Here is a 27,535-nt window from a genome sequence, read left to right on the forward strand (position 1 = left end):
GTTGAGGGTGAAAACATGAATGTTTCAAAATCCTTTATAAATGACAGACCAACTCAAAATTAAATTAAACAATTCATAATTACTAAAAAATTGGTCTATTTCTTTCTAATGAAACCTTCCAAGTAAATAACTATTTAATAGAACTAAAACTTTCTAATTTGAATTCAACGAATCATATTTAGACTGCATCATAAGAAGGGTAAACTATTTATAACCAGTCATAATTAATTTCTTGGTCTAGTATAAGTCCAGGTCTTCTAATTTTTGGTGAAAGGCAAATGGAAGTTTGTGTCCTTTTTTCCACATTATGTACCACATAGAAGAAGAGTGATACTAAATGTTTCAAGATTCTCATATTAATTAAAAAAAAATATACTGTCTCCAGTCAAAATGCAATAAAAAATTTTGTAGAAAATTTGGAATCTGACAGGCTCCTTTATTGTTTTGTCCGCTAAAAATAATATTTAAGTTGAGGGTAATATCTTTCGTATTTTAATTTTTAACACACCATGCTCAAACAACCTGAAAAAATTGTTTTAATGTAAAGACTATCTATAACAAATATGAAATTAAAAAAACTAAAATTATCAACTATTTTTTCATGGTAACCTCTTAAAAATTCAGTAATTTTGAAATAGTAAATATGAGAACATATAACGCAGTATAAATTACATTAGTAATATTTACCTATACTTTCCCCTGCAGCTATAGAAACTATATTAGCAAGCACATTAACTATCCCTGTTCGAACTTTGGCATCTGCTTTTGGTTTTCTTCTTTTCTTTTCTGATTCATCCATTCTAGACTTTTCATCCAGATGACTCATTAGTATCTGAATGACAGCATATGAATATTGAACCTATAAATATCAAAAATAGTCAAGTGTTAAAAACCCTGTTAACATTTTAATAACGTTTTAAAATCATTAGAGTTAGAAAAAAGACTAACAATATACAGTAGGGAACCGATTATCCGGAACGATCGGGACCATCGCTATTCCGGATAACTGATTTTTCCGGTTTTCTGAATCCCACAAAAAGCAGTTTTTTTATTGTTAAACCCAACTACGGGTTCTGTACTGGTAGGGAACTGATTATCTGAAACGATCGAGATCATCACTATCCTGGATAACTGATTTTTCCAGTTTTCTGAATCTCTACAAAGAGCCGTTTTTTTTATTTTTATTGTGAAACCCAACTAAAAAAAAATATTTCGAAATAATCTTAAAAAGAAGAAAAAACGATGAAGTAATACACTAATGATTATTTCCAAAATGATGGTAAGGTAAACATCCTTAAAAAAAGAACGAAAATTCCTGAAATCTTAAGAGGGAAAAAAAAGGGGGGGGGATTGCTTGCATTTTGTTCCGGTTTTTTGGTTTTCTGATTTCCGAATAACGGGTTCTGTACTGTAGTTAGAATAGTTTTTATGATACAGATAAAATAAAATTTGAACTGAATATTTACCTGAATTGAGTACATAATAATCTTAAAGGTATGAACAGCAAAATCATTGGGGTCCCATAATTCATGATTATCTAAATGCCTATAAAGATTTCATAGTCAGTAACTTCACAATAAATCACAAATTGATTGAAACAGGAATTTAATAATTTTATAATAAGAATCAATATATTTTTTAAATATTAGATATTGACTTTTATAGCATAAATTACAGAGTAGGTAAAAAAACAAATTTTTTACTTTGATGATGATGTCAAATTATATATTTAAATTTACATCTTATTTGTTAAAAGCCAGTTTATTATCAACTAATAACAATTAATTTGGTATGTCGAGATAAAAAACATATCATATAATTTTTTAAATTCCCTCTCAATACAAGATAAAAAAAGTTTTAAAAATGATTTAGAAATAGAATTTAAATAAACTAAAAAGCTATGCTATGAGATAAATTTTTTTTATTAATAACATAAAACAATTCTTTAATTTGGGCATCGATAAAAAAGGGAATTAGTGTAATACAGGTCAAGATAATTGTGTTTAAATGCTTTTTCAATGTAAATACCTGGCAGAGTTGAGCAGAATGTAATTGACTTAATTTTAATTACTAAAGTTGTACAGCATTATTATAGGTAATAAAAGTTGAATATTAGTTCTATTTATGATTACGATTATAATAATGAATTATTATGATACATATAAAAAGGGCAAATTTCTTTATAAGTACAATAAATAATTCTTTACATGCACAAAAATAGATTGCATATATCCAGGATAGTTGAGCAAAATGTAATTCAATTGATCCTAATTGTACTGTAATTGTAAATTATTTCTAGTATTCAAAATTCAATAGTTGAGACAGTTTGACACGTGTTCTAACTAAGATAACAATGTAAGAAAAAATTACGATTTATTATATTCAACATTCAAATTAAAATAAAAAAAAAACTGAAAGCCTTCTTTAAATATTACCAACTCATTATTTATTTTGAAATACAGAGCCCTATAGTCTAATGAGTATTGTTTTTTAAAATAATTTTGTCTCGTAAAGCCATCTGTTTGGCAGTTGAAATAAGATGGACATAGAGCACTACTTTTAAAATAAGATAGAAACTGAGGCTTATGAAAGTGAGGCTAATTCTTTTTTTTAATAAGTCGAGTTGGCTCACTATTCAAATGAAGCCTTTTATATTTATTTAGAATCATGATTACATATAATTAACTGATTATTGGCAACCAGTTAAACTTAATCCTACAATTACATTTTCCCTACTCTGATATCTTCTTCTTCTTGGCACTACAGCCTAGAGCAGGCCAGGGTAGTTCTAACTAGTTTCTTTAAATGTTGTTAGATCTTTTTCAATGTCATCGCGCCGTATGAGTCGCACTTCTTCCCATTTTCTAGTGTCACATGGCTTGTAAAAGGTTAACAGCTAATTGGAGTTGCAACTCTTAAATTGAAATAAGTGACAAAAATACTTTTTTTGGTTTGACTTGATGACTTTTACAATATCTAGTTGCCTATATCGATTATAAATTTCATGATTGTAGAGAGTTTCCCTTACATTACTTTCTTGAACAGCACCAAAATTTTTTCATAGAGTTTTTCTTTAAAAAATTACAAGCCGCTTTGAATATGTTTACTCAATGTCCAGCTTTTGCTACTATAAAGGACTACTGGTTGGATAGGTTTTATTGCTAATTGTGCCATAAGCTCTGGTATCTATTATGCCCGCATACTTGATTTTTTTAATTATAAATTTTAACAAAGTATAATTTACAAAATATTACAATTAGATAAAGGTAAAATTTACTTCAAAACAGGTCTAATAACAGAAGGAACATTTCCAAAAGTAGCTCGTCCCATGAGCTCCCTGATACAATTTTCAGCCAGAGACCATGGGTTTGATTCTTCTTGAGGGGAATCCGGTGTTTCTGTCAAGCCTCCACTAAAAAGCAAAATCATGAAAAACATTTTCAATCAAATCAAAATTTCATAGCTTATAACAATAATTATCACAAAAAAATATTTAACTCGTAATTATTTCAGATTACAATTATATATGAAATAGTTAAGAATAATTATTTTATAAACAAAGATCATTATGATTGGGAAGTTAACAGAAAATAAAACTGATTTAAAATTTTTTGATTAACTTAATATATTTAATTTCCGTAATTAGCTGAAAATTTTCAGGGGCAACAAAAAGTTTATTTATTGCAATACAGTGTGGAATAAATTGATTAATCAAAACATAATTTGTTTCATGCTTTGCTGAATTGAATAATTTCTGCGGTTCAGATGCAATATTAAATAAAATATTTTTGAGACTTAGTAAAAATTACTTCATTTTGGTTTTGACACTCAGTCATAATTAGAATGTGCTTTATATAAAAAAGTATTAATTAAACAATAATATTATTTAACTCTAGAAAACCAAAATTGTTAAATAGTAGGAAATCGTTCGACTTTCAGATTCCGAATTTAAAAAAAATGTGATAATTTTTATATTTCACTATTTGGGGCAACTTACCTGAAATAGTCTTAAACTTTTATATTTAAATATAGGAAAGCTAAAAAATTAAACTTTTATAGTTTTTGATGATAAAGTGTTAGAGGGATAACATCTCGCATTTGCGTTAATACAACAATGTGTTTAAATGTAATATTCTGTAACTGTTATTTTCCATTTCATAAATGTATAAGTACAATTTCTTACAAAGATGAAGTAGTGTAAAATATTTCTATGTGGAAGAAAAAAGTATCTACAAATAATACTTTTTTATCTAGCATAGCTAATTTATAGTTCCTTTTCAGAATTCATATTTTAAAGGCTTTCATATTGTGTTAGAAAGATGTTAAAAGTAATATTATGGTCAAAAATTGCTTAGAAAATTGTGATGCATACTTTCTTAAAACAACTAATAAAATATTATCAACAAAAAACTTTAACAAAATGTTTAAATGATAGTGTTCTTAAGACTGATTAAACCAACCTGACCAAATCTAGTTTAATAAAAAGGACAACTTTGGCCAAAAAAATTCTGTTACAAGCATGCAATAGATGTAAGGACTTATGAAATGAGACTCACCAGTGACCTTGCATATTAAACAACAATGAAGGGATGATTTTTTCCATGTGAGTATCATCCCAAATATTCACTTGTAAATCATCACTGACTGTTTTTCTCACAACACCTTGGATCCCCTTCAAACCAGCAACTCTCAGTCTATAAATAAAAGTACATTTTTAGTATCCAGTATTGTAAGAATCCCATAACCCAATGGGTTTTAAGAGGGACCTTGCTTCATGTGGAAAGGATAACGGGATATTTCTGAGTGTTTGGATGAATACTGCAACACTCTCATATAATTTCAACACGGAGAGTTAATTATAACTATCCCAATTATACAAATGCAAAATTAAGCCTATAATAATCGTAATTCATTTCTTTACTTGCATTGTTATTTATCAACAATATTATTATCATCAATCAAGTAATTAGTGCTAAAATAGTACAAACCTACTAGTTTGGCACTATTGAAACAGCAGATTGATTTCAAATTAGTAAATTGCTAAAAAGCTCAAACAATTATATTTTATATTAGTATAAATTTTTTTAAAGCTTTATAGTTAAAATACTACAAATCACTAATATTAAAACTTTACAACAGTATAAAACATTTTAAAGCTTAACTGCTAAAAAGCACATTTTACATTAGTATAAAAAAATTTTAAAGCTTGATTCTAAAATGCTAAAAAGTGCAAATATCATCATTTTAAAAGGAGTATAAAAAATTCAAAATACCTGTTTTGCATGTCGAGATCATCATGACAAAAATGACACAAAGAAGAGAATTTCGATACAAAGAAATCATAACGACGATGATAAGATGGAGTGTCCTCTTCAATGTTAGCAAATTTTACAAACTAAAAGAAATAATTAAAAATAAAATAAAATGTACGCACTTTTATTCTTTTACATTGCAGTAAAAGAAAAAAAATTTAATTAATAAGTACATGCCAATATTACAATGAATTTGTGAAGAATAATAAGAACAAATTGAACATTAATTATTCATCAAAACATATTTTTTATATTTATAAATAATTAATTAAAAAATTAATTTAACGGAAATATCCATTATAGTTTTAAGTAAATCAAATGTTATTTTAATAACATCCTAACAATGGTCACTTAATTCGATATAAATGGAGATTTTGTTAAATTTAATTTATGAAATATATATAAAGTTTTAATTTTATTATGATACAACTTGTAGTTTTCTTTCTCTTGTGACAAATGCAAAATTTTGCAGATTTTTGGGCTACGAGTTAGTTAATATATATGTAGACATGTAAATGTAGTTTACACTCAGGTGAAAGTAAAAAATGTGTATGAATAGTTTAGCTTTATTTTTTCAAAGTTAAAAGAAAAAAGTAACTATGTAAATAGTATTATACTTTTAATACTAACCGACTGAGCTGCAAGTAGTTGCATGTCAGGTTCATGACATTCAAGAAGTTTTTGTACCATTTTCAGAAAACTTTCAACGAATAAATTCAGAGTTTGAGCATGACAGGCAATTAAGAGTTGATCCATAGCTTCCATAGCAATTATAACAAACCTGATAGAAAAAAATATAAAATTTAGATAAATTAAATTGTCACACAAGTTTTAAAGTACTTTAAATTGACAGTTTGGTACAACTTCAAAACCATAATAAGGAAGTACCAATCTGTAAATATCTAAATTCGATACAAATAGAACTCAACTAAGTAAAAGCATGTGTCCGTATCAGGATTGACTTTATGAATCAAAAACTAGTTTTTGATATCAAAATCGGTAATAAAAAAAAATATTGCAACTGTTTTTAATTTTTAAATAAATTTGGTAATAAAAAAGATGGTATAAATTTTAAAAGGAACATAAATACAGATGAACCTTACTTTATAAGTATAGGAAGGTTAGAAAAAACAATATCACTTTATGTTTACAATTACCATCAAAACATAACAGACAATTCAATCATAAGATGTAATTTCATAATATTTCTAAGATCATAAAATGTATTATTTGAGGTTTTTGATGGCAGGACTTGACAAAGACTTTATGAAATTAGTAGTTTAATACAGGGTCAAACAAAAATCTGCAAACCCTGGTTCATATTAAAAAAAAATACTCAAATGACCAAATTTTATTGCAATGATAGAAAGTAAAATTTAATTACAAGGAAGAAATAAAAATAAGATAAATGCAGACAGCAGACACCTGTTAAGATGTACTCACCCATGTCGATGACGAGCAATGTCTCTAGACACTTTCCATGCTAAGTATTCTCCAATACGATCAAGTTTTTCTGGAGAGGACAGGGCATAAAATGTAAGTTTTTCCATATTATTACGAACAAGACCATCCTAAAGAGGTGAAAACATTTATGTAAAATTTGAATTCAAATAAATAAGTTTTATTTTCTCATAATCATTATACATATAGAATAAAGAAAAGTGTTTGCTATAAAGTTTATCTTTAAAATAAGTTACAAAAGGAAAAAATAAGATTCAAGATTATCATTACTGATCCTAACAGAATTATTTTAAAATTCATTAAACAGAATAAGACCTGTTTTAGACTAAGTTTTATTTTCTCATAATCATTATACATATAGAATAAAGAAAAGTGTTTGCAATAAAGTTTATCTTTAAAATAAGTTACAAAAGGAAAAAATAAGATTCAAGATTATCATTACTGATCCTAACAGAATTATTTTAAAATTCATTAAACAGAATAAGACCTGTAATTAATAATTGAAGCAATAAAAATTATTTTATAAATAAAAATAGCTCGTGTTTTACATACGTCAATTCAAAATTGTCTTCATGCTATACTCTATAGCTTAATGACAGAAATTATGAAACAAAAGTCATAATGACTTTTTTTAGAGCAATAAATACATTAGCTCTTTAGTCAAATCATTTTATTAATTGTGAGATATAAAATAAAATAAATCTTAGCTTTTGGATTTTTAAACAGTTAACTAATATTATTACAAAATATAAATCTAAAGATCTTAAAACAGTTAAATAGAAAAGTTAAATAAAAACACCTACATATTTCCGGGAAGGAAAGGACATTTTATTTCTTAAATATATAGTTAATTCAGAAGTTAACCAATGATACAACAATGATATAAGAAATAACCAGATGTAGTTGTCCAGAGATATTATTACTTTTTAGTACTAACATATCTAGATACTAATTATTCAACCCTATATTAATATTTTAAAAGTTTCTGTATCTCAAGTTTGTAAAAAAACAAAAAAATTGTACTCACATAATTAACAACAGAAAATCGAAAAATAAATTGACACTTTTAATGACACAGTTTTACTTTAATTTGGATACTTTGTTGATAATTAGCTACAAGATGTTGAGATAATTGGCAGTTAATTTCAAAACATCGTTTAAATAGAAAACTAGAAAAATTTATGATGGTTGCTAACAATGTAATGTTCTAAAATTTTAAGGCATTTTTTACATAAATTAATAATGCATGACTGATCACTATGAAACAAAAAATAAATAATTCACAATAAAATAAAAGACAAATTTGTTACCCAGATTTTACTAACATCACAAATGTCTTTTTTTTATAAGTTTTTTTCATTAGAAATCAATAATATTTATAAATGCATACATCATTTAACAATGGAGCAAATAAAAGCAAAATGATTTAATAGAAAAAAGTTAAAAATACCTGAGGATCTGAGGGATAAATATTATCTACAAGTCTTCTATAACGAGGACGTAAAGCTGAACAACAACCACAACAACCTGTAAAAAATACAATTAAAAGTTTTAAAATTTTTTAAAAGTTAAACCTTTCTATCAAATAGTTTTATGCCAATTATCATTAGGAATCTAATATGTTAAGTAATAATACATTTTTGCACACAATTATTTTAAATATGTTAAGTAATAATACATTTTTGCACTCAATTATTTTAAATATGTTAAGTAATAATACATTTTTGCACACAATTATTTTAAATATGTTAAGTAACAATACATTTTTGCACACAATTATTTTAAATAAGTAATAATAAATTTTTGCACACAATTATTTTAAAGTTTTATCAGTTATTGAGAAGACTGTAATGGCTCAAATGTAATGCAAAGAAGAAAGAGATCATAACATGCTGGCAACTAAAAATATCAAATCTTCTTTTATTAAATCTTCTATTCAAATTTTCATGCGCATACTTTTTACAAATCGTTTAGTTTTATGTTCCAGACTCAGTTAATGGTGCAAAAAGTTTGCTTCCCTGCACAGAAAACTAATTTTTTATATGTTATTCAATGGATGTGAAGATGAGATTGGTAGGGAAAGTAGCAAATCAGTTAAAAGGATAAAATCCCATAGGAGAATGGATTGCTCTGTCTGTCTCTTCCACTACATCCCAGGTCATTGACACCAATTATCTATATTTTATCTCTATGTAACCTATTTTTAGTTTAGATGGTTATGGGTAAAAAAATATGCATAGATATATTCTTTCAGCACTTCATTTCAAATTAAAAAAAAAAGGAAAAATTAATGCTTGCAGACATATGATTTTGCAAGATTATATTTAATTGAATATAACAAATATATATATTTTTTAAGTGCAGGCAAAGGCTGATATTATAGTCAGTGCAACCTGACATAATAATACACCAGAAAACTCAAACAAATGAAATTCAATAAAAGTCTTAAAAAAATAACTAAACTAATTTTTATAGACATTGTTATGAAAATGTTATTTTTAAACCAATTTATATAGCATACTTTATATAACAATGATAAATATTGTGATAGTTTTAATTAAAACATTGAATAATATTCCTGAATCAAATATTGTCCTTAATTTTTATAACTTATCAATTTATCAATAAATAAAATACTTAAAAAAAAAGAAGCTAAATTAAAAATGAAACACAAAAATGCAATGTACAAAAACTTACATTCAGGTACATCACATTGCCTAAACATGGAGCTGAACCACTTAGGACGAACACAACAATTCAAATTATTAGATATACTATCCATTATTAAAAACAAATCCTTAAACACTTTTAAATATCCAACAACAAGCTCAAAACATGCAATGAAAGTGTTTAAAAGATATAATAAACACTTTTTAAAACAAACAAATAAAAATTTATGTATTCAGAAACATGTACATCAAAAGTATAGAGATGTACATTTTCTTTTTAATTTAGCAACTTTGCTAGGTTCCATACAGCTTTCATTGAACCAAAAAAACCCAAAGGTGGTCTTTCAGTAAAAGAATGACTTTCTTCGCTCTTTTCGCTGTTAGATGCAAGACTCATTTTGTGAGTAAACAAACAATGCAAAATACTATAAATTTTAAAATGACAGAAAAAGCTATGTTTTAATGATTCCTAACAACTTCCTATCAACTTCACTGTTAATAAAATAATAATTTTATAGAATATTTAAATGACCTTGTAGTTGGAGAAAAAGTCAAGAATTAAAATTTATTGAAGAGAAATGTTATGAGTGTCAGATTAAGAAGCTGAGTGTTGCTGGACTGCTTCTATGTTTTGGATCTGCAGTAGCAGGCAGTTATTGATTGGTAGGAAAGTTCATTCCAATACAGGGAGTTGGGGAATGTTAAGATAAGACATAGGTGTGTTGATATTAATTATTTTAATACTAATGGATAGAATTATTAAATTTTTTTTTTCAAAATAATTTTTTTTGAAAGGAACATTATTATTTAAAACTGAACATTGAATTTAAAAATAATGTTCAAATACTTAAAATTAATACTGAAAAAATCTAAAGCTTTAATTGTAAAAAAAAAAAAAAAATGACACATAATATAGATTTAATAATAACTTTAAAAATATTAAAAAAAAATGGTAATTGTATTAGGTGTTTTTTTTAGAGGATAAATGAAAATTTTAAAAAAAATAATATCTTCATATAAATTTTAATATTTTAAAGATATAATTATGGATATATAATTATGGACGAAATTATAAATAACAAGCAAAAAAAATATTAATAAAAATTATTAATAAAAATAATTCTCAAGAAACATTCATTTATAGTTAAATTTAAAAAAGGCATTTGAAATAGGAGCATTGTGCAGATTCAAAATAAAATTTTTAAATGTAAATGCTTTATTTTTATAGCATGAAATATCATTTATATTTTTCATGTTCTCCTGTATACATGAATCGGAACAAATATTTATTATAGTTTTTAGCATAATTAAAAATAAATCATGCATTTAAACTAAGACTTTCTAATAAACATAATGTACATTTCACAAAAGGGTAGGATATAAAAAAACAATAAACTTGTTCTTATTAACAATTTTACAGTTTAGAAAAAATCAATAAAAACTAAAATTTTTGTTAAAAACAAGGAAATTTGTTTTATTATGATTATGTACAAATATAACAATTTTGTGATTTGTTATTCGAGTAAACAAAAACAATTTTAAATATAATTTTGAAAAAAAAAATTATTTTCACATTTAGGTATAAACATAATTTACTAATTTATTATATTAAGTTTATTCAATGGAACAAATTTTAAATGTAAAACTGATAAAATAACAAAAATTGTCCTTTAAATCAAAAATACGATTTGCCAAAAATACTATAATGCATGAAGAAAGGCAATTCTAATGCACATTTGCCCTAGCCCTTTTAAACTATATTATAAAGGCATGAATAGCAAAAAAAAAAAAAAAATTATTATTATTACAAGCCTGGCGATTGCTTCTCATTCATCATTGAGGGTTAAGAGGAAGCAAAGGTTTATGTCAGTTTATTACAAAAATTATGATCAGATTGAGGATTAATAATTTTGGCAAATCAATATTGTGGAAATTCAATTTCTCACGAGAGTTATCAAACAGTGAAGACGAGCTATGCTGTGGAAAATCAGTTCCTTTTTATGTGAAAATTTGTTTTTCTCAGAATCAGTTTTCATTATAATAAAATTTTCATCTTGGTTGATCTTTTTAAAAGTCGATAAAAAAAGGCTATTTTGATTTTATAATGTAATCACTATAATCTTATGTAAGCAAATTTTATTAATATGTTAATCCCAACGAAATGAAAAGCAAACTGGATTCGAAAAATAATGAATTGGACTTGAGAAGAAAAAAAATTAACTTAAGAATACAGAATGTAGGACACAATAAAAAGTAATAAATAAGAAATAATTTAACTTGTTAATGATATATAACACTTTGCCTCATAAACAATTTTTCTCTCTTCATTCTTTATAGTTTTATAAATTTCAATATAAATGATTTATTTATTTGCACAACATCTTCTTATTTTCTATTTATTCAATTCTATTTTGCTATTTATGACATCAAGTTAAGTGTTAGCTTATAAAATGAAAATCACAAGAGAGATAAATTTTTTTACCAAAATAGATAAATAATTATTATTTAAAGAAAAAAAAGGAATAAAAAATTGCAATAACTTTCACCAAATAGGAATTTTGGAAGAAAAAAAAAACATCACATTAAGTTAATAATTTGAAATCAACATGTCAAATTTCAACTCTGTAGTTGCATTTCAGCAAACAGTATATCAACCAACATGGATTTTTTTTAACGACAAGTTTAACAGTTAATAATTCTCAAACTAACACTCAAATTGTTTATGTTTTTTTTATTCTATCACAATCCCTGTGCTCTTTTCTATGCACCTTAGTAATTTCAAGTTTTTTAGATTTTGAGCACCGAAACAAAATGTAATCTAAAACCACAAAAAAAAAAAANAAAATAATAATAATATAAATAAATAAATTACAATAACTTTCAAAATGGAATTAGAAAAAAAGAACCCTTCTATGTAAAGTTCATAAACAAGTATGGACCTCATGTTAATATTTTTTATTCCATCATAATTATGTACAATTTTATACACTCAAACCTTAGTAATTTCAAGTTTCTCAGTCTTATAGTTTTTTTCGTAGCAAAACAAAATGTATTTTTAAGTTGAACACCCAAAAGCAGACCTACTAAAGGTATTATAACATAATAAAATAACATGTAACTATGAAATTTATTCTAATAACTGTACTAATTATTAATAATAATTTAATTAAATTCTGGAATTGATTTATTGAAAAAATTATTAACTACTTCAAACAAACATGTATATTTTTTATAAATTATAATTAGTTCCCTAATCAGTGAACTAATTATACATTAATATAATTAATATTATATTAATGTATAAGTAATTAGTTCACTGATTAGGAAATATTCATATACATGTAAGCAGGAGTGCAGAAAATTTTCAGAACTAAATATTCCCTATGAACAAAGTTTTTTTTTCATAAATATTTTCCTAAAAGATTTAGCTTTTTTTTCAGAACAATAACTTTTTCAAGATATTTTTGGAAAATTAAGAAGAAAAAAAATTCTTTTGATTTTATGCAATCCTTAAATAAATGTGTTATAAAATAATAGAAATTAAAATATATTAAAATAGTAATAATTTATTAAATTAAATTTAACGTCCCTCCAATTAACTTAAGGAATTCAAACAAATAAATACAAAAAATTGATATATGTTCTTCAAAGATAAAGTTTTGTCAAATTTTGAATAGAAAAAGTTTTGCAAAGTGACACATTTAAAAAAAAAAGTAATTGTAGGAATTTTTTAGGCCAAAAATTTTTTCATGGCTGCCTGAATTTTCTCCACAGCCTTGTCCATGCAGTTCAACATATTTTGCTCCCCTAACCATAGTTAATAACTACAAATACTTGGAATTTATAAAAAAATTATACTTTTTGGAGAACATTTAAATTTTTTGTAATCCAAACAATCTGCCTAAATTGTAACATATAAGAATTAAAATCAATATTTAGATTAATAATAATTAAAAACTTGAAGTTATTATCAGTAATATAAAGCAAACAGTTAGGTATAATATGGGTCTTTAAGTATTAAGATTACCATTAGAAAAACAAATTCATAGTTTCAATAATTTTGGCAATTTTTTTTTATGCCATACATTATATGAATCATAATTACACAGTAGAGAACCAATTATCCGGAACGATTGGGACCATTGCGATTCCAGATAACTGATTTTTCCGGTTTTCAGAATCGCTACAAAATGCCGTTTTTTTAATGTTTATAAAACGAAACTAAAAAATAATTTTGAAATAGTTTTAGAAATAATAAAAAATGATAAATAATAATACACTTAAGTTTAAATAAGGAAAGAAATTATGAAATAAAAATTATATACAGGCTTATATATGTTATTAATGTTATTATTAACATTAATAACATATATAAGCTATTTGTGCTTATGTGAGATTCGTCTACAAACGGCTTTTGATCCGTCCTCTAAATCAGTTCTTTCGTCAACTCGATACGCCGTACGCTCTAAATAACAAAATGGGCTTAAAATCTTGCAAGAAAAATATATTTTTTTTCTGGTTCTGAATTTCATTCCGGTTATCTGATTTCCGGATAAGAGGTTCTGCACTGTAGTAGTATTTAATCATAATTATAGTAGTATAGAGCATGATTTAGTATCTAATAAAATGTCTCCAATGATAAACTTGCCCAGGTTTTTGGTGTGCCATGTCAAAAATCAGTTTTTGATGTCAAAAACCCAACCCTGTGTTTTGCTTTGTAAATTTAAGAATTCAATATGAATTAAAATCTTACTTATTAAACATGTTATAAAAACATAAATTTTATATTTAAGATAAACAATTATAGTAAATTAAATTATTTTAGAACCAATGGCTTCTTTTTATCGAGCTGAAAAATTTGAATTCAGAATTCAGTTAATATAACTTGATTTCTTTTATTCAATGACTTTAAAAATTAAGAACTGAAGTTATGCTTGCTATATATATATTATCTATATTTTTAGAATTACAGATGGCCCTTGTTCCAGCAAAATTAACGGGAAAAGAAAGAGCGAAGCTTTATAAGCACAGGCATGAAGAATTATGGAGAAAAAAAATAGAGAATGTATGAGGACCATATCTGAAAAAAGTATATTCTGTTTTTAAGAATGAATATCCGAATGGTCCCATCAGCTTCTCAATATTTTGCAAGTTAAGACCAGAAAATGTTTTTCTTCTGCATTAAACACCAGAAGATCAGTGTAAATATACAATATGTGAAAACTTCCTTCTCCAGCTATAGGCCCAAAAAGTTCCATATGATTCAACCTTATTTTGGAAAGAAATACTTAGTAATAATTCCATAAACTCTACATGTTAGCAAGGAATTTATGAAAATTGCTGCAAAAGGCAAAAATTAAAATGTAATGAAGATCTTTCTCATAATGTTTGTTGAAAAAAACAGGAAAAAAATGTGTATTTACACTAATTAAATCAAAATTACATTGCCAAGCAGCAGATATGCATTAGGGGAGTTTTGGAATGTACACAAGACAAATTTTTATCAATAAGTTCTCATATTGACATAAAAAGTTCAATTCCAAAATGAAAAAAGTTCACCAGAAAAATGAGTTTTGCAATAGGATTTTGCTATGGAAGTACAGAGATATCAGGAAGTTCATACCAGGCTGAAGTACAGAGTGAACTCTAAAAAACCTTACTTTATTAACAGCTGCAGTATTTGTACACAGAAAATGCAGTACTTACCCAATATGTTCCTACACATTTGAGAAAGAAAGAAAAATATTGCAAAGGCTATCTTGAAAAAATTTATGAAGAAATTAAGCCAAATGATGAGGAAAACACGTTTCTTGAAGAGGTAATCTAGACAGACGGACCTTCACCAGAGTTTAAAAATAGATGCATGACCTTGCTGCTAAAAGACCCTAGCAATAAATTCAAGCAGACTTTCCAGTGGAAATATTTTGCAACTGCTTAAACAGCAAAGGTGTGGTGGACAGAATTGGCCGTAAAGCAAAATGCTAGGCATAAAATCTTCAATTGTGCAGTCTTCAATTTTGCAAGTGTTGTAAAAAAAGCTATGCCATCTTCTACAACAGTAATGCTACTTTTTGATAGAAATATAAGGAGAGATAAGAATGTGTAGGCTAAAGCAAGAATAATATCAGGAATTTCAAAAAAGTACATAATTATATGTTCACCTTCTTCTGGTTTAAAATTTCATGAAAATGCTGTAACACCAATAAAAGAAAATCTTAATACCATAGCAGTTAACTCCTAAAAAATTGCAGGAAATTGGGTTGTAGTGAAATACATTAATAGTTTATTTATATGCTGAAGAAGTAAAGCAAGTGCTGGGAAATGAAATTGAAGTTTCTGCCATGAAAAAGTCTGGAAAATTTTGAAAGTGGCCTAAACAGGAAGATAAAGTGTTTTACAACATGAGTGAAGTTGTTAAAGTTATTCAGCCACCTATGTTATAAATTCTCATAGAGTTATTGACTTTCCATATTTTTTAGAAATCTAAGATATGCACGGGACATGAAAATGAGTTTATTTAATATTAAACTTAGAGAAACTTTCTCTTAAATAAAAATTGGTACTAAAATTAAGAAAAATTTACAGCAGTTTCTGAGCCATAAAAATAAATGGAAAAAATAAAAAATGTGTTTTTGTGTAATGCACGGGACAATAAATTGCTCTTTTTTGCATAATTTTTATTAGAATATTTCATTTTTAAAAAAGAGCATTACGTGGATATCTTTTTTTAAAAAAAAGAAAATGGAAGTGCAGAAATATCTTTTCAATTAGGAAAACAAATGTAAATATGTTAATTGTAACAATAAAATTAAAAGAAGTACAATGCTTAATTTCAAGAATTGATTTCATAATAAAAAGTTTAGATCAAACTATTATTTTATCTTATTTTTTAAGATTTAATCCATTATGTACCTTATCATTGAATAAATAAACATGTACAAGTAAGATAAAAATTGAGCTTCATAGTGTTTACAGTGAAGAGTGGCCTTCAGGTACAGTAAGTGATCACATTATAATAAATCATAACAGTAACATAAATTAATAAGGAGATAGAGATAAAAAAATTCTTTATGTATATGAATCTTTGTAAAATCACTCTATAAAAATTAAAGTGCAGCGAAAGATTATCAAAAACATTCCATTATAATTACATAGGAAATATTAAGAATTAATTGATTATTAAAAAATAAATTCTTCGAAAGATAAATTAAGATTTTAAAGATATAATTCTTATAGAAATATTACCACTACATAATTTGAAATCTATATCACATGCAAAATATAAATAACATACAAAGCAAATAATAAATATATATATTTCAGTTAATTTAAAGGAATAATTACCAGCCATGATTTCCTAAGGAGGATGAGAGGTAAGAGGAAATAAGAAGCTAAGTAGCAGGAAAATTTAAGAACCTGTTTAAGTCATCTTTCAGATATTAAATCGATAACCCGATGCAACAAATATCATAGCAGAAGAATATAACGTTAGCAAATAAATAATTCATACAGACATTTTATAGTTAATGAAGCGAAACCTCAACAGATCGGCGTGATGAATCATTCAAAAATACAAAACAAAAACTCTTTGAGTAATTAAGTAAGCAGTGAAAGCGGATCACACTAAACCGTTCGAACTATTAAATTTATAAGTGAAGAGTTTTAAATTTTACGAACAAAAAACTCAATCGTTCTATTCTAAGCTCATATTGTACTTCTTTGAAAACAGCCTAGTGTTTTGCGCTAGTTTTTGCCACTCCCAATCCATTTAAAATAATAATAAAAAAAATTTCACACGTTAAAAAAAATTAACAACAATTATTTCAAAGATTTTTATAAAATATCTACCTAATAACTACCCACATTTTCAAAAAAATTAAAATTTTTATTATTTTGTGACGTGAAACCAAAAAAAAAACTCAAGCAATAATCGTTGTTCTCGTTAAAAAAAGATGACAAGCGAAACTACAGTGCTAAATGAATGAGTTACGTTTGAAAGTAATCAATCAATCAATCAATGAACTTTATCTAGTAATCCCCTAAATAAGGTGGTAATCAAGTGAAAACTTAATAAATTATCATTCTGCTTCGAATAAAGTAGAATAGTTGCAACTAAACAAGAAACGTTTGTAAACTTAAATGAAGAGCTTAGTTCGAAATACTTATTGTATAGAGTAAAATACTATCTATCTGAATGACTTATTAGACGCATATTTTTATCTTTGTTTTTGAATCAGTAAACAATGGTGTTAATGGATTTATTAATTCTACCTCCTGAAAATGACCAAGATATTTTCAGTAAGGAATCGGAAAAATCTGATTCTAAATTAAAAGATAACAGTATTTCGGTTTCTAATTTTATTTCCCTAGCTCAGAGGGGGCATTTTAAAGATGCACCTGTTCACGAAATTTTAGAAAAGTGTGATCTTCAGTTTTATTTACCGCCACCACCTCCACGAAGTCCTGAACTGGAAGAAAGAATTACTAGATTGAAAGCAGAGCAATCTAATGCAGAATACAATTCCATGGTTCGTAATCTTTCTAAACCACAACGAAACAACGTTTCTTTTCGGGATGATATTCGGTCTGTAACATCTCAAATTGCTGCTATTGTTAATTTCATGTTTGCTGTAGTTGGAAGCTTTTTCTTTGCTTATAAAGCTGTGGAATATGCCTTACCTGAACCAAACATTCCTGCTCAAGTAATGATGGGCATCATTACATCAACTGTTGTTGCTTTAGCTGATTTATATTTTCTTCTTCGAACAACAATATGAAATGTATATTCTGGGTAAAGGTGCACAATTTGCAGCCAAGGGCTAAATACCTTAATACTGAATCTTTTTAATGCAATATTTATTGGAAAACCTATATAGCTATAAGGCATTTTATAAGTGTTTTTCAAATTAATTTAAAAGAAAAATTAAAAATAAAGAAATTTTAGCACTAAAATTTCCTGATTCAATGTATCAAAAAATTTAAGGCTTGCAGTTTTTCTATTTGAAAAGTTCTTTTGTAATAAAAACATGTTCCAAAAAAATGTAGTTCAAAGATTTATTTAAAAGCTAAAATTCAATTATGTATGTATACGTTAAAAAATAAGTAAATAAAGCTAAGTTTTTTATAGATAAAACCTGCTATAGCTTCATTTTTTTAAAAAAAATACTAAGTTGGCAAAACTTCAAATGTTTGCAGTTCAAAAATATTTTACATCCTTTGTTATTTAATTTATAAAAGATGGAGAATGTGTGTATATGACAGATATTGTTCCTACCACATTAAAGAATAATTAAGATATTATCAATTAATACAAAAACTATTAATTTATTGCAGTTTCCAAAGACAAAAATCTTTTTTTCTGTGTGAAGGTTATGGACTTGTAGTATAGTGTATGTAGTAATGTATATGAGGATATTGAAATTTTATAAAAGATATTTTGTCTTTGTTTTTTATAAAAGATATTGAAATTTTATAAAAGATATACCCCAATATTTTGTATTAATTGAAAATTAGGCTATTTTCAATTAATACAAAAACTGTAATTTATTACAGTTTCCAAAGGCAAAAATCTTTTTTTCTGCAAAAAGGTTATAGACTTCTAATTAGTGTATGTATTGATGTGGTTTTTCTTTCAATGTTTTTTATTATTTTTTATTTTCTTAGTTTTAACAATGTGTTTTGTTGTAGCTGAGTATTTATTTTGTATAAATACCTATCTTGTTAAGATCTCACTATGGAGTTGATAAGTATTGTATTTAATTATATCTATTTTAGAAGCTTCAACAGTACTTTATGTATAATCTTGAAATGTTATATGAATATTAAAGAAATTTGTTTGCATGGTATTTATTTTATTTTGCAGTTTCAATATTTTTGATAAAAAAATAACTGAAAGCAGAATTATTTATAATTGAAAAAAAAAAGAAACAGTATATGCTAATTTTATTCATATCAAAAGCATTGTATTAAACATTTTGATAGACAAGACAATGAGTATTAATAAACAATGTTTAGATGCCTTACTGCAAGAAAAATACTGGATGAAATTGCACTTTATATCATAGGCATAAATGGAAAATATTTATTCTTTAAAAAAAATTTAAATTAATTTTTTTCTAAAAAATTAAAAATAGGAATTTTTATAAAAAAATATGTATATTTTATGTTAATATATCAATAACTTTTATTTTAAATTATTTAAATATAAAAAGTAAATTTTTATCTATTTCTTTTCTGTTAAAATATTTATATATATTTGTTCAAAATATTTATATTTTTTTATAAGTTTTCGCAAAACAATCGTTTTTTTCTTCTTCTCAATATTCTGCATTTATTTAACTGAAATAAATTCATTTTTAATATCAGCAGACGATACAAACAATTTGCGGCACGCCCACTTTGAATGACAGCTAGAAAGACTGCAAGGGGAGGGTCGAAAAATCTCGTCCAATCAGCATTCGGGGGTTCGCATTCTCTGCAATAGCTGCCGCGCTTCTTCTTCGAGATCCTCGTAGCCATTTTTGGATTCCGGTCTTCAATTACCGTGGATCGGGTCGATAAATAATTATGCCGCGAAGTTGAAAAGCATGGCGAGTTCAAGCAATGACTCCAATATAGCTCCCGATTCTCCAATAGAAGAAGTATTTAACTGTCATTTATGTGATAAATCGTACACGACTAACAGCAATAGAAATAAACATTTAAAGAAGTGTCACAACATTGATGTTCCTCTAGATACATCGAATCACCGAATTCCGTGTGCAGAAAATTATTGTAACGGTTTATTCGGAACAATTGCCGATTTACGAACGCATTTAAACGAAGAACATGGTTTTACATTTAACGAAGATTACCGTTTTTTCCCAACTAAACGCAATTTTCTACATTGGAAGAAAAAATTAGAAAAATCGGAGCGAGTTCGATTTATCAAAACGCAAGGTGATAAATTACGGAAAAATGCTGTACAACAGTATTTCCATTGTAACAGATCTGGATCCTATATTAGCCAAAGTACAGGTAAAAGAAAAGCAAAAGTTACATGTAAAATGGGACATCAATGTACAGCAAGCATGGTAGCTACAATTAACAGAATCTCGGGGGAAGTTATTGTCAAATTTGTAAAAGAGCATTACGGGCATGATATTCCCCCGCCCCCAACAGTACCGCAAGCCAATCAGGAATTGAGGCGAACGCTGAAGCTTGGAAAAGCCGTAGCATTAACCATGTCTTTAATGAAAGTAAGAATAATAACTATGTTGAAAAGTTTAATTGAAGAAGGGGGATTCGATCGAGTACTTGACAAGGTACGTACTTTTTGTTCTAAATTGGTATATAATCGTTTTATTATCTGTTCTAGTGAGTCTCTTAAAGGGGTACTCCACAAACGATGCTGCGAATCATGGCGGCATTGAACATCTACCTTGAGCTATGTTATTTGAAATAAATATCTGAATAATAGCATTAAATTTTCTTTTGTTGAGCTCTAATGAAAGTTGGAAATTTTATTTTTCGATTGTTATTGTTATTGATGTGAGAGTTCTGAAAGCTCGAGTTTTAAAATATGACCGACCCCTTTTTGTGAAATCATCGTCCGTGACATGCACATGTTTTGAATATGCGGGAAATCTCAGGGTAAACATTAACTTAACACCTAAATATCTATCTGATGAGCTCAGTTTAGCTTTCTTCAGAAATAATTGTCCGACTGTTTCTAAAGAAATTTATGTCGATCAAATAAACTAATTTAAGTACAAATCGTTGTTCTTTTGAAACTGAACTTTGCGTGTAAACAAATGAAATGTGTGAATAAACATATTAGTTTTTAGATTTATTAAAATTTCCTTAATTCTCCGATATTAATTTTTTAATGAAGTTTGATCATTTTTATTTATTTGTGTATTACTAATTAAATATGATCATTTTTAGTTTTTATTTTATGATTTTTTTTTCCAGTATTTAAATTGATTTCGATAAGAATAATTTCCCCAGTAATGCTATTTTTTCAAAGGCTCTTAAGATTTTTGTTTTGTTATTCCATTGCCTTGTAGATTAGTAATTGCATTTTTAAGGCATGTTAAGTTTTAAAAAAGACAAAATTTTTTTACAGCAATAAAACAATATTTTTGTTTAGTGTTGTATTTACATTGTTAAAGTCCATCTTTAGTATTATAAAGTACAGATGGAAAACTTTCACGATTCGTGAATAAATCTTAATTAAAATATTCAAATTGATCTGCATTATGTATTGTTTTTTTTATGTCTTCAGTTAGTCTTTAAATTTAAGCATTACCAAGTATCATAAATAATTAAAAACTATTAACTGGAATTCATTTCTGATAGTAATTTGAATTGTAGAAATTCCTGTTATTTTGTTTTTTAAAATTTATGTCTACAAGTTTGTGAGTTATTAACTGCTATAGAATTCATATATGAAAGTTTGTTTCATTAAAATTTTAAATTATTTATTTAGTTTAAATTCATTTAAAAAAATCAGAATCAGTATTTAATGCTTTTAGTTTAGAGTTAACTAATTAAACTAATAAAAATATTATGAAACTAATGTTTTATAATATTAAACTAGTTAAAATATTATGAATTTAAACTAATGAAACTAACTAATGTAACTAATGAAATTAAACTAATAAAAATATTATGAAACTAATATTTTATAATATTATGAAACTACTATTTATCTAGACTATTTCTATTATATAGACTATTTACTATTTATATAGACTAAACTGCTATTACTCTTTTTACTACTATTTAAAATATTATAAAACTAATTAGAATATTAGTTATATCAACTAATATTTTAATTAGTTTCATTATTATTTAATGTGTTTATACTGTAATTTTATAATGTTTTTATTTGAAGTTAGTTAATATTGAATTTTAAATTTACATATGATGTTTTGTAGCTTGAAGTGATGTCAGCTGGGGCTGGCCAGTGTGTGTGTGAACTGAAGGTAGCCAACGAGCATAAGAATAGGAATGGACTACTTCATGGAGGAATGACTTCTACCCTCGTAGATGCAGTTTCAACAATGGCTCTCTTTAGCAAAATAGAAAGATATGGTGTTAGTATAGAAATGAGTGTTTCGTAAGTACTATATTAAAGTATTTTGTTCATATTTGTCTATCTCTATCTTTTAATATTTTATTTATAGGATTAATAATAATTACTTGTAAAGAAAAATAACAAAATTGTCTTTTCTTGCAATGTTAAGTAAAAAATTGTCTGAATAATTTTTTACAATTTTTATACTGAAATCTTTGTTGGAAACAGTTTTATAATGATTAATGGATACTGATTGTTGGTAGGAGACGCACTTTTTGTTTATAGAAAGTGTAGTTTTGTTTCAGTTTATGTATATATACCAATTTATGTACTTATATAAATATGTACTTATACATGTACTTAAATAGTAAAATATGTACTTATTTATATTATCAGGGGTCTGTCCAGATATTTTGTGAAAGGACCTGCTTTTGTTAATTTGTGCAAATAGTGTCCTCTTATTGCAAAAATTGCTGAAAACCTTTTCAAGGAGTTTTTAAATTGTAAATAGATACAAGATTCTGCTCAACAATTGCAAATTAGAGATGCAACATACAAATATTTGGTATTTAGACTATACTGCTCAACACAGAATATTCATTTCCGACGAATTATGGAAACAAAATCACTCACATTTTTAATAATTTTAATTGACATATTTTAACTAACGCAACTTACTAATGTATCACTTTTAATGTGTTATGCATTAAATAAACTTAAACAATTCTTAAATTTATAATATTTTAAGAATTGTCAGAAATTAGTTTTTATTTACATAATATTCTATTAATTAATTTTATGAATAAATATAAATTGATCAATTATTTAGTCTTTCTCTGCCCCCCCCCGGGAAGAGTTTATTCAATTAACAAAACAATAATGAAGATAAACAAATTGGTGAAGGGTCTGATTAAAAGATAAATTATTTTGTGAAGGTTTCATGATAAGATATTTTGCGAAGGGTCCGTTAACGGACCCAAATTTTTTCTAAACAGACCCCTGATTATAAAATTTAATCAGTCAAAAGACAAACAGTTTTTAAATACAAAAAAGTGTGTTCTACCCTCATGCTTATGTTAACTGTGCTAGATGCAATGCCAAGGTCTTTGTACTTGCTATAAATAAAGAAAAGTTTATAGTGTCTTGTCCCAAAAAGTGGCTAAATTCTCGAAGCAACCAGGCAGTGATGGTATGTGAGAAACTAAAAAAAAAACAAGGTAGTATGTTATTGTAATCCCCTGAGAAATTTATTTTTAAAATTTTTGCATTTGATTCAAGCAAATACTAACACAGAAATAACGTGTATGTTTTCCATATGTTATTTTATGTAAATGCCCAGAAATCATCCAAACTAGGAAATTAATTTGGTAAATGTATCAATAAAGAAAATTTCCTGTTTAAACAGATAGGAACATAATTTGTTGTGCATCTGCACCCGATGTTTGGTAAATTTTTTATTCTCAGCAACTAATTTTGATACATTTTTATTGCCCCTGCTTTTGTGCTTGTTGACAACAAAATCCAATATCGCGGCCCTATTAAATTTGATTATATTACTGTCATTTTTTTAACACAAAACATGCATGTCATAAAATCTGCAGATCTATATTAAATGAATAAATTAATAGTGAAATCTTATTAAAATTTCAATTTTTTTATATTATGGTAAATTTTAAGTAAATATGTAGGGTATTTGGGACAGTAAAACTTACCCTAAAAATTATCAATGCAGGTTACTAAAAGTATGTTATCAATTGCTATTGTCAGATATCATATTATCACTTGCATATGTAATAAAAAAATCTATCATATTAATTTTGTATAAGTTTATATATGTTATATATCTTGCATATAATGTTTATATATGTTATATATTTTGCATATATCGTAATAATGATGCACAGTAAACTTCCCACAAAGTGCGGATATGCAAATTAGCAGATAATCTGCAAAGCACTTAAAAAAAAAACACTCAACATTGTTTTTTTTAAATATAAATTTCAATATTTATTATCAGCAGTTTTCTTCACATTTTCTTCTTATACATTTTTAATTTATTTCTGTATAAAAAAGCCTGCCAATTTTTTTATTTCTTGGTGTTGAAGAGATGGAGGCTAAAATAAATCAGGCACACACAGACTTTTTACTGGGGCGTTCATACACTATTGAAAAAAGAATGCACCAAAAAATGTTTGTAACACGTAAATTAGTTCTTATAAAGAATTACTGCACATACACGATTTTTAGAAACTCTTGTCAGTAACAAAACTTACTATTTTGAAGCCATTCATATGGCCCATAAATTATTCAAGGCCCTGCCTCATTCTTTTAGGGGTGTAAGTGTTGTGTGAGGACCACTCTCATTTGTTAAATTAACTAAATAAATTTACAATGATAATTCATTACCATTCATCATATGAAGGCAAGACAAATAAAACTAAACTTCTCTACTTGCTATCGCTATGATTGCTTTCGAAAATAATATATTCCAGGAGAAAAAACTGCTTTGATGGGTGTCTAATCCATTAATTGAAATTTGATCTTCATTCTGCAATTGTAGTTCGACAGTTGTAAATCATAACTCACATTATCTTGCGCTTTATGAATGCTCGTTTTTACTTAGTTATTGCATTTGAAGTTGCATTGTATATATGTAGACCCATTGTTTGTTTAAAAACACTAGGGCTATGGGCATGGATGTTTGCTAGTATGTTGTTCTCCAAACTCTTTGAAATTATTCCATTTCTATGAATTTATTTTCCATTCTAAATGCTATATTGTTTTGTCACTGCAAGTGAAGCACGGATGATTCGTAAAGCAGATAATCCACCTGTGGATAATCGGGAGTTTACTGTATATGTTATGTTTTCTTTGAATTAGTATTCAGTATATTTTCCTTCTATTTTTAGACCAATGTCCTCTAATTTGTGATTTTCTGCCCTCTGCTATTTTTTCTTACACTTTTGAGGCTGTTGAAATACATCTATACTTTCATGTGTACATTATTCTAAGATTTCTCAAATACTATTATTTTCTCACCTGTTCATTTATTAGTATTATAAATATGCAAATTCCCTTATTAAAAATTAAAAAATCTTGTTGTAAACTATTATAAAATTAAATTTTATACATGAAATACCCTATATTTCATGTATAACCCTATATTATAAAATTAAATTTTATACATATACACCCTCTTCACTAAACAGCCTTTAAATAATATATTGTTAGCTAATAAATTTTCTGCATACACAGTTTTAAATCTATTTTCAAACGTATGCTCTCAGTTTTTATATTTTTTCTATCATATTTTACCATTTAAGCCAAGAGCTACTACTTGACTGATTGTACTAAACCATTAAAATAATTTTCTTGTCAGATCCACACAATTTTTAAAAGATAATTTTTTCAAGGAAGGATAATCCGCCGATAACCTGGAGAATACTGCATCATTGTATTGTATCTCGACTAAAGTACGATAACTAGGTATCTCTAAAGAACCTTTTTTGAAAAATCAATAATACAAATAAATTTTGTTTAATTTTTTAAAGTTTTCTAGCTCTAACAAATGTTGTTAGGTTCCACATACTGTTAATTTACATTTAAAAGCTATAACTAGATAAAATAGTCACAATAAACGTTATGCATTACTCCAAATAAATATAAAGCTATCTATTTTGCAAGCTATGCCTTGTATTAAGGATAATTCAGCCAAATGGTAATTTGTTTGATCAAAGACAAATGTTGCTTTGATAAAACAATTTACTGTTCTACAGAAAAATATATTCAAAAAAAGTTTTTAATAACTATATATGTATATATATTTTTAAATTTACTTTCTGAAATAACTTACAAGTATAATATTTATATTTTGTAGACTTATAAAAGTTAATTTTTTTTTTCCAGATATATTCGACCAGCAAATATTGGAGATGAATTATTTATTGAAGGAAAAATATTAAAAGTTGGCAAGAATCTTGCATTTTTAACTGTTGATGTAAAGAATAAAGTTACGGGTCAAATAATTGCACAAGGGAAACACACCAAATTTGTTGGTGATCAACAAAATGATCCCTCTTCTTCATTAGCATCATAAATTTATAATTGTTCACCATACTTCTTTTTGTAACATTTGTTTATTGTACATATGTATGTTATGGGTATTTTTAGTTACTATACATTGACTTTATGAACAACACAAGTTTGTATTACTTAAATGCATTTATTTATAGAATTTTTTGAGTTTGTAATAAAAGTTTATAAAATTGATAATTTGAATTTAACAGATTTTATTTGTAACAGCTGTAAACAAATAATCAATGTGTATTTGGATTTTGTTAAGTTTTTAGACATTTATAAAGCACTTACTCAAATAATTTAATTTTATTAATGGAAAAATCCAGTTTTTTTATTTTCAATCTATACAACTTGAATGGTCTACTTAGTTTATTTTTTAAGCAGTGATTCTTATGTTTTATAACAACTCAAAAAGTGAAAAGGGTACGCTATGAAAAAAAAAATTATTAAGGGTACCAGGGGATACGCAGTTCTCCAATGTGAAAAAAATACCATGTTAGCAAAATTCTGAGTATCATATTACATCATTGCTTTTCTTTGGTGCGGGTATTTCATCAGTCTCAATTAAAATCCTTGAATATAACTTCAAATACAGCTTTTCTTGTTTTGAAATTCTTTGTTTTATTAATTTATAAATAGAATAATTATGAATGTGCATTAATAGACGGATAAAGAGGTAGATATTTCAAACAGGGACTTTAAGAAGAAAGAAAAAAAACCTTCAAATATTTAATTCTTATGTATCCCTAAGACCTGTAGTTTCCAAAGTCTAGCAAAATCTCTGTATAATATACAAGCTCTTAATAATGTATGGAGATAATTTTTATATCATCAAAAGACATTGAGTAAGGTTAGATTAAATCAATATGGTTTAAGGGTTTTCATGAAATGATTCAAAGTGATGTTCATTTGCTTTGTTTTTATGAAATTTTCAAATTAATGTATTGTTTTCATGA

The 27,535-nt window shown here is 26.1% G+C and overlaps 3 protein-coding genes across 4 annotated transcripts in view; 2 read left to right on the plus strand and 1 right to left on the minus strand.

Annotated features, from left to right (window-relative positions):
- Positions 1-17,200, minus strand: part of LOC107440834 (Protein EFR3 homolog stmA) — a 36,115-nt gene extending 18,915 nt beyond the window's left edge. The window contains exons 1-9 of one of the 2 annotated variants that reach the window (XM_043041869.2): positions 16,787-17,200; positions 8,224-8,300; positions 6,756-6,883; positions 5,943-6,093; positions 5,274-5,395; positions 4,557-4,694; positions 3,278-3,412; positions 1,467-1,545; positions 688-859 (exon numbers count right to left, since the gene is read on the minus strand). In XM_043041869.2, the coding sequence (XP_042897803.1) occupies positions 688-859; positions 1,467-1,545; positions 3,278-3,412; positions 4,557-4,694; positions 5,274-5,395; positions 5,943-6,093; positions 6,756-6,883; positions 8,224-8,300; positions 16,787-16,793 (1,009 nt within the window). In that variant the 5' untranslated portion in view covers positions 16,794-17,200. Of the gene's footprint in view, positions 1-687; positions 860-1,466; positions 1,546-3,277; positions 3,413-4,556; positions 4,695-5,273; positions 5,396-5,942; positions 6,094-6,755; positions 6,884-8,223; positions 8,301-9,470; positions 10,082-16,786 lie in introns of those variants that run through there. The other variant, XM_016053889.3, reaches the window with a different exon arrangement.
- A 244-nt stretch (positions 17,201-17,444) lies between these two features.
- Positions 17,445-19,287, plus strand: LOC107440833 (transmembrane protein 199). The gene has a single exon (XM_016053888.3). The coding sequence runs from the start codon at positions 17,686-17,688 to the stop codon at positions 18,217-18,219; it is 534 nt and encodes a 177-aa protein (XP_015909374.1). The 5' UTR covers positions 17,445-17,685; the 3' UTR covers positions 18,220-19,287.
- Positions 19,288-19,899: 612 nt separating this feature from the next.
- On the plus strand, positions 19,900-26,774 carry LOC107440832 (uncharacterized). Its single transcript, XM_016053887.4, has 3 exons — positions 19,900-20,745; positions 22,363-22,544; positions 26,409-26,774. Exons 1-3 carry the CDS (start codon positions 20,029-20,031, stop codon positions 26,596-26,598), a joined length of 1,089 nt encoding a protein of 362 aa, XP_015909373.1. The 5' UTR covers positions 19,900-20,028; the 3' UTR covers positions 26,599-26,774.
- Positions 26,775-27,535: the final 761 nt, after the last annotated feature.

This window comes from Parasteatoda tepidariorum, chromosome 6 (assembly GCF_043381705.1).
Source record: "Parasteatoda tepidariorum isolate YZ-2023 chromosome 6, CAS_Ptep_4.0, whole genome shotgun sequence".
Taxonomy (NCBI): Eukaryota; Metazoa; Arthropoda; class Arachnida; order Araneae; family Theridiidae; genus Parasteatoda; species Parasteatoda tepidariorum.